Source organism: Pithys albifrons, chromosome 17 (assembly GCF_047495875.1).
Source record: "Pithys albifrons albifrons isolate INPA30051 chromosome 17, PitAlb_v1, whole genome shotgun sequence".
NCBI lineage: Eukaryota > Metazoa > Chordata > Aves > Passeriformes > Thamnophilidae > Pithys > Pithys albifrons.
This window is the reverse complement of record NC_092474.1, coordinates 4,220,850-4,229,555: the sequence shown is the minus strand read 5'-3', so window position 1 is coordinate 4,229,555 and position 8,706 is coordinate 4,220,850. Positions and strand designations below refer to the sequence as shown.

Sequence of the window (8,706 nt, the reverse complement as noted above, 5' to 3'; positions counted from 1 at the left end):
GATGCGCCAGACCCCTCATCATGTTTGTGGCCTCTGCTGGATTCAGCAGCTCCTTGTCTTCCTTGCCCTGAGGAGCCCAGAACTGGACACACCACTCCAGATGTGCCTGAGCATGGCCAAGTAGAGGGCTTGTTTTTTCATTTAATTTAGTTCAGGATTGTCCCACAACAAGGCCTCTCTGCAGGAATACAGGCCAAACGTGTGTTGTGACTGTTTTTGACTGTGTTCTGCAGCCCCTGGTGGAGGAGCGGGCACAGCTCAGTGCCAGGGTGTGCCCAGTGACTCACCTGCGGATCGGGAGCAGCAGCTGGTCCATGAGCTGCGTCTGGGGTGTGAAGGCAGGTTTGACATAAGTACACACAGAGAATGAACACTGACTTGCATGGAACAAAGTGTGTGATTAAAATAAAACAAATTAGTAGTTGCAGGATCAGAGCCCTAAGATGTTCTGTAGTTCCACCAGCACTTGTGTTGAGGTAAAGGTCACGAAACATGAAATTGTCTTTAGCAGCAGATCTTAAAGTCATATATTTGTCCAAAACAAAGTGGGGAAGGTACTCCTGGTTGTCTGTTTTCAGTGAAAAAGGTAAATTGATTGACATCATATAGTTACACCAAACATAGAGGTATGACTTCAGATTTTTGGAGCAGCATTGGTAATTAAGCAAGTGATGCTTGTAAAAGTATATTCATTTAATAATGGGCCTTTGTAAATAACATAAAAATGACTCATTTAAATACATTTGCTCTCTTAACTAGTTAACAAATTTTATGACAAAGGGCAATAAGGAAAAGGCAACCAGCTGTACAGAGATCTCTTTGTGAACGACTGTAACATGACTGATTCTGTAATTAAAAAAATTACATTTCAGCTTTTCCCAGCTTAATACAGTATGTCATATAAATTGTGATTATATTTTCTGAGGAGTCTAGGAGTACTTTCTGGAGACTCAATTAAGTTCACTTTGAGTTATTGTTTGTTTCAATATGTGTAGATATCACATTCTAAGCCTTTCATAATTTCCATTGGAGAGTGATGTGAGATTTCTATATTGACCTATCCAACAAGTGGTACAAACACCTCATAATGCTGAAATTTGAAATTGTATTTGAAATGTACATTAAAATTTTTTTAAATCTTCAGGTATTGAGACATAGGTACTCTCATTAAAATTCAGAAGGTACAGTTAGAATTCACACATTCTCTCTGGCAGCTCAAGAAGTTGGTTTTAATTTTCCTCCAAACTGCTTAGCTACAGTATGTTTAAAACTTCATTATGATACATCCATGACCCTTTCTTTGAATACAGTGTATACACCTCTGTTTTCAGAGACATGCTGCAAAGCCTTCTATATTGTTATTCTTTTCAGTCAAGTCTTATATAGCATAAAAACCAGAGTTATCATAAATAGTAATAAAATGTTAAGATCTCTTTGAACGTTTCCTTTATTTCCTCTTTATTTCTCAGGCGACTGGTTAAGTTTCCTCATTTCTCATGGAGCAGGCTTTGTCTTACTTTGATGTCTGCATTTTTGTCTTCTTTGTGTTGCACACTAAATGTGTTGGATAGCTTTTGTCTGGGGTTGGAGCCACGATAGTGAAAAGTTATAACAACCAGGCTATTTGTCAGTAGGTATCTCATGCAGATATCAAACCTGCAGCCTCCTTTTAACCCAAAACATATCCCTGTCTTGGATCACATAGGCTGTTTGAGGCACAGGACTGCAGCAACAGGGCAAGGTTGGCACACACACACTGCCAACCCTTCTGAGTGCTGGGCAGCTGCATCTCCTGTGTTGTGTGCGTGAGATCTTGGGACCAGGAGAGTCTCTTGGGGAAGAATTTAGTACAATGTATCAGGAGACTCTGAAAGGCAGCTGTGGAGGCTTCCTGCAGTCCAGGTGATGTTACAGGTCTGTCAGATAACTGAGCAGCAGTAACTAATGTGACTGATGCTAGATTTGAGTCTGCCAAGTGCTCTCAAAAGCCCAAATAGGCTTCATGAGGGCCACTTCAAGGCCAGAATCCTGGCCAGATTGACAAAAGCCCTATATTTCAACAGGGCTGGGATTTCATGCCAAAACACTTTCTTAAAATGGTGATGAAAACTAACTTGGTTCTGCCTACCCTTAGATAAGCATTTATGCTATTCTTAGCATATATGCAAAATTTGTTGCTCTTCCAAGTTGTAGCCATTCTTTCTTTTAGTTCAGATGGAGTTTAAAATGGCCTGAACAATGTTGTGCTGGATTATTTCTAAGTGATAACTTAGTGAGGTGCAGACAGTTGAACACGACTCTGCAGCATGAAGGCTCATTAGCAAAACATGAGCCTGCCTACTAAAACAATTTACCAGAACACACTCCAATATGTCTCTTTATCACTTCTAAACCCTCAATTTCAGAATACCTGTCATCCTTAGAGATCCACACAAGTTATTTGAAGAAGTACTGTTTCAAAAATTATTATATTTAAGAGCCTTTGTATGTGGCATATTTTTCTCCCTGAGGGCAAAGCGAGATTTGAAGAGTAATTTAGGCCACAATAACCAGGCACTGCAGTTTGCAGACCACCTTTCCCTGTCTTCTCCAGCCCTTTGGGAAACATGAGCACGTGTGGCCCTGTGATGAATTACATCAGGGAAACAGACCAGATTATAATCAAGGAACTGAGTTTTCTGTTCAATCAAGCCAGCCCCCTTTCTCATCTTTCTCATGGCCCCAAATGTCCTGGGTGCATTCTCAATATTTTTACAAGATGATCAATCAGGTTCAAGGCTATGGATATCTACAGTCAGTGACCTGTCTCCCATCAATCTCCCACCAGACTTCCTAAACTGGCCTCTGTCTTCCTGCCTGCTGCCCCACCCATCTGTTCTCTGTGTTTCTTATTATAAAATTGCAGTAAGCCCCTTTTATTCCAAAGACTAGCCTGATAGTTTGAGATACACTTCTTGGTCAGAAGTTCAGGTTCTTTTCTTTTTCTCTTCCCTGTTCTATCTTTGGATTCTGCTTCTGTGGAGCCTGTGGTTCCTTCCTCACCAGACCTTTCCCCTCGTCCCACACACATGTGGCTCTGTTTCATCATACAGCGTTCCTGACGTTTGGAGTGGTCTTTGACCACCCTGATGCCTTGTTCTTTGGACTAACACAGTCCTCTGGCTTTTCTGGTTGTTGGCACTTTGTCCACATGTAGTTTTTACTACGTGTATTGGCGCACCGAGTATGAAGCGCCTCTTGGGAGCCTCGTGTCGGCACGAGGAACAGCGTCAGGAGGCAGCGGCCGGTACCAAACCTCGCTCGATGTTCCTCTCTGGAAATCTTCAAGGTTTCCCCGAGGCCACGATCTGAGCACGTCATCTCTGTGGCTGTGTAATGAGAATACCCGGCGCCAGAGGTGCGGAGATCCTCAAACCTTTTGGCACCAGCCCGCGAGCCTGGCTCGGTAGCCAAGTGCCCTCTGCCCGGGGACACCTGGCGAGCGCAGCCGGGCCGGCCCCGGCCCGTTCGTTCATCCCCCGCTCCGCAGCGCCGTTTCCGGGAGCCGCGGGCAGGTGAGGCGCGGCCGGAGGGGCCGCTATGAGGCTGCTCCTGCTGGCGAGTCTGCGGGCACAGACCGGCAACGCCACCACCGCCGCCAGGATACAGTGAGTGCGATGATGGGGGGGACAGGGGATGCGCTGCCCGCTCCGTGCCCGCTCTCCGTGGGGATCCGCACGCCGGGGAGGCGGCGCCTGCCCCTCGCACCAGCACCAGCACCGCGGCTCCGTCCGGCTGGGGGGCCCCGCGGGGCCGCTGCGGGGCCGGGGGGCGGCGAGGCCCGCCCGCCATGCGCTGCCCGCGCCGGCGCACGGAGACGGCTCTACGGGCCGGGGCTGTGCGGGGGCCGAGCGGGTCCCTCCGGCACGGGCCGGGCCTGCTGTATCGTATCGGAGTCTCCCCGGTGCCATGGGCAGCGCGGGGCCGAGGGGTGCCCCAAACACCGTCCTGGAGCGCTCCTCTCGCTTTGCTTGCGGGGGAGATTCTGCAGTCCGTGCGGAGCCCCGGGACAGCCCGTGTCAGGCAGGGGGTTTGCCAAGGCTGCCCGCGCTGGGAGGTGCCCAGGCTGAGACAGGACGTCAGTGCGAAAGGCTGGAGGGAGCTCCGGAATCGGGGTCTGTGCCAGAGCCGCTCCAGGTGCCGACCTCGCCGTGGGGATTCAACACGCGGCTCTGGGGAGGACGGACACGGACCTGCAGTGCTGTCAAACCGCGTGGAGCGACGGAACCGCAGGAATATTCCTAATGCCCCCATTTAACTCCTGTGACACGTGGGAAAGGGATGTGGCTGGTAGCATTGCTGAGGGCTTTGCAGTGCGTGTGAGCTTTGGGGGAAAAAAAAAGTCCCCATAAAAAGGAAAAAAATTCCCAATGGCTTTGGCCTCTTGAGGCCTAAGATAAGGATTTGGTTGCATCTTATCTAAAAGTCATCACCAGTTAGTTGTTTTTCTTGGCGTGAATCCCTTGGGATAACTTTGTGCTATTACTAGTTTTCCCTGACCTTGGTCCGTGTATTATCACATGTGGAATGTTATGCATGGAAACAGCTCTCTGACATTTTCACACCAGTTGTGTCATCCCAAGTTCAGTCTCAGATTTGTGCAAAGCTACAGGATGGTATAAGGTAGAACAGACCTGCTGCCTCTTATCAGTCACCCAGGCATTGAAGATACAAAGCAAATGGAGCATAAAGACCAGAGACAGCTGAAGGTTTTTGGTATTTTAACAATAATTGGTAATAAAATGTTAAGATAAAAGAAGTATGCTCTTATGTTTATAACACACATTGTTATACCTGTATGAATCAGCAGAGTTGCAGTGTGGTGGTTTCTGTGGCATTCTGCGTTTCCTTTGCTCTCAGCAGATAAACAAAACTAGTTATTCTTTAGAATATCAGTGCTCATTCTTCCCCAATAAGATTATTTATTCTACCTTTACAAATTAAATATTCACATACCACCTTCTTCCAATTCAATTTTGAAGAAAGTCGGACAAACATTTAGACTGTGGAGCCATTCAGAGCTAATGTAGTGGAAAGCAGGTTTTGCATTATTTCTGGTTAAAGTAAGCCTGAATAAGCCAGACAAACATCCACATATTATACCAAAGTGTCATTTAATTACACTGAGGTTGGCTGAATATGTGAGCATCCTGCATCGAGTACAGTGGCTTAGCAAGGTGCCTTTACATGAGTCACGTAAGCTGCAATTTTGGTAGCCTTGTCCAGCTGAGACTTGTAATGGTGACCTAAAATAATGTGTATTAGTATAAAAGGTTATAGATTTGGTGAGCTGCAGCAGCTCATCTAACAGATGGTTTAACATATTACCATCTTAATGCAATCATTTGCAGCTGTGTGAACACATCTGCAGTGACCTGTGCAGAGAGCAGCAACTCGCTGGTGATCCTGTTGCTTCCCAAGAGTACCTTAAACAAAGTGGATGCTGCTTCCTCCTGCACAGAGACCTTAAAATGGAAGGAAAATAATGACTGAAAGATCAATTTAATTGGATAGGGGATTCTAACAGAAATAGTGATTGGGAATGAGTAATGTCATGTTCAGTTCCTATCTTATAACCTACCATAACTGCTATTTATAGTAGTAATATAAATGAGCCTGTTCAGGGAAAAAAACCTCTGATCAGGGAAAAAAAGTAGAGTATTGGCTATCAGTTAAGTCCATCATCCTCACTAAAGGGCTAGTCAGGTGACAGGAATCACTAAAGCCATCCAGTGCAGATACTTCCATCTAATACTGGTTTTCTTAAGACTTTATGCCATTAAAAATAAATAAATGCACATGTGTGGTCAAAGGCTTGGTCATGTCCCTTCTCGCACTAATCTGCCACACCTGAGGTTATGTGCTTATGGTAACATTTGTATTATATATGTTAATACACATAAAATATATTTTCCAGTTAATATTTGGCTTCAGTTTTATCTGCATACATGCCTATGAATTTATTAGTTCAGTCTTTTGTTTTCATATCAAACCATGGCAAGTTTTGTTTAAGTATAAATGAAACAATGACATTGTCTCTGGGTTGGACAGTTGCCAGCATAGATTAACTTTGTGGCTTAATATCACTGCATATCCTATGTTTGTGATATTACAGCTGTTCCTATAACTGCTTCATCTTTTCATAAATAAGATACTCATTTCCTGAGTTTAAAGTAACTGGTGACAAAGGTACCAGACTCTAATTTGGTTAGAAATCAGCCCTCTAAAACAAGTGGTATAATGGATGTGCTGTGGCCTTTATTGGTATTGCTGTGCATAATCTTTAATCACCTTTAAAAATATGAGCAGTGAGTAGAGAAAACAACACTGGGCAAAAGTAGTTGCATAGGCTGCCATTCTTCAGCCTTAGAAATGAGATCAAAGAGGGTGTCAGGAAAGAAAAGAAATAAATCTTCTCTGCCCCTTGAAATGTTCTGTTCATCTTTTATTATTTGGTAGTAAGGAGGAATAGATATCTTGAATTAATTGGTTAATTAGAAAGATTTAGATGAAGTATTTTGCCAATGTGTAACTATGCTTTGGAAAGGGAGAAATTGTTTTGGTACTCATTAAGTGGCCAGTTGAAATAGCCATCCTGTAAATCCTCAGGTAATCAGCTGCAAGAGAATTAAACACACAAATTCAATGCCACTTATCATTCCTCTTTACAATTGTTTTTTATCTTAGACATTTACTGGAGTAATTCTGAACCCAAATGTTTCTTCTATTTAGTCTTACTCTGTCTGCCACCATTACAGTTCTACAGGAGAACACTCTTCTCCCCATGGCAGATCATAAGGGCTCCTTTTGCTGCCTGTGTTGGTTTGTACAGGTACTGGGAGATTCCTGCTGCTGTTTGTGTGGCCACTCCTGGAGCAGGACACCTGCAAGGCAGGTGTTCATCCTCCACCTTTGGGACTGAGATGCCATTGTTCACATGGCCTGCATTGTTGCTGCTTCCCAAAATGGTTTGCATGGCAGCACCTATTGAAAGGCAGGATTAAACTTTGCAGAGTTATTTTGTCCTTCCAAAGTTCAGTTACTTCAGAACACAGAGACAGAAGGTTTTGTTCCCCATCTTCGCTCACATTTTTAATTTCTGGCCTTACTCACAGTGAATTTTGTTCATACTCCATCCGTGCCAGCACGATTTGTCTGTGCTGTCTAAAAGAGAAATTTGAGAGAGAAATAAAATGAAGGACGTGTTGCTTTAACAAGTATGAAAACAAGAAAAATTACCATGAAAACAAAGGGATCAAGCAGGGTTTCAACTCTTGTAATTTGATGGGCCTCAATGAGAATTGTGAGTACTCAGGTCTGGCTGAGTTTCAGAAGAGGGAGTGGAATGACTCTGCTCACTTAATAACCTTTGAATTGTGCCATATACATTTAACAGTAGCTGATGCACAGAACAAACAGCCAAGGGAAAGAGATAATTAATATTTTTGGGTGAAGCCTATTTTGTGCCATTCGAGAAGTGTCTGTGTATTTGCCTACCAGGAGCTCCTTGGAAATCAGGCATTCTTTGTCTGCAAGTAATTCCATTGAAATCTCAGTTGAAATTTAGAACATAAATGTTTCTGAGAGGAAGACATCACAGAAGATACAGCAAGTTTCACAACCATAATACTTTAAATGTAATCATACTTCTAATTTGCTGTTCTTTAGCCTCAACCAGTCTGTGTTAGAACTATAAAACTGTTTCTTTATGTAAAAACCTGTAAACTGCAGATTCATGTTGAGGGAGGGCCAGGAAAAGTGAGAAGTGGTGATCAATAATGTAGGAAATAAAAAATTAAACATTGTAAAACATCACTTGGTGTTTCATAGTTTGTTAGAGGAAAATGTTTTGCTATAGGAATCCTAAATAAAGTGAAAACATGTCAGAAAAGGGTTGTGCCTTTTGGCAGTATCTCTCTGCATGCAGTATAGATCTGGAGATGACATTTGAAGTTTCACTTATAGGCTCCATGATTTCCAAAGAGTATAAAAAACACAACAACAACAAAAGAAATTATTTCCTGAATAATAAAGTAAGTGGGGCTGGGAAAGATTCTGTTCAGTATTCACATGTGTGTAAATATCACAGTGTAAGCAGTGACCAATGTAATGTACTTTAATAAATAACCTTTCATACTTACTGGATGACTAGAATTTCCCCTGATGGTTTCTTCCTAGAAAAACACTCAAAATGTGGAATCTGACAGCCCAGCTCCATATTAGAAATACTATTCTCCCCAAGTTGTGGTATTGGCTTCCATGAGTTTCAGTAGAAGGGAAAAATATGGCAAAACAAGGCAAATCCTGGATCCAAGCAACAATCACTGTTTGTGAAGACATTTGCTTGGAAATTTATCTACTATGTAAAAAAACTGTGATAGAAAATGTAGCCTTGAGATTTAGCATTTTCAGTGATGTCTTTGATTCCCAGACAGCAGGAGACATGTTCATTTTTATTTTTCATTCAGAAAGTATTTGTTTATGAAATGGCAAAATAATGTGAATACACAATTGCCAGGAGGAGAGAAGATATGGGTAATACATCTCCTCTGTCTTGGCTTGATTCAGGGACATCTGTGACTTCATAGACACATCATAGCACCCTCTTATCATGTTCCCTGATAACAGCATATGTGTGAAAAATATAGTAGCTTTTTTCCGTTATAA

General features: G+C 43.0%; 1 protein-coding gene across 1 annotated transcript in view; it reads left to right on the top strand.

Annotated features, from left to right (window-relative positions):
* The first annotated feature begins 3,422 nt into the window (after positions 1–3,422).
* The window catches only part of GLT1D1 (glycosyltransferase 1 domain containing 1), a 48,646-nt gene continuing 43,362 nt past the window's right edge, over positions 3,423–8,706 (top strand). Inside the window, exon 1 of the mRNA XM_071571926.1 lies at positions 3,423–3,647. Within this exon, the coding sequence (XP_071428027.1) occupies positions 3,580–3,647 (68 nt within the window). The 5' untranslated portion in view covers positions 3,423–3,579. The remainder of the gene's footprint in view (positions 3,648–8,706) is intronic.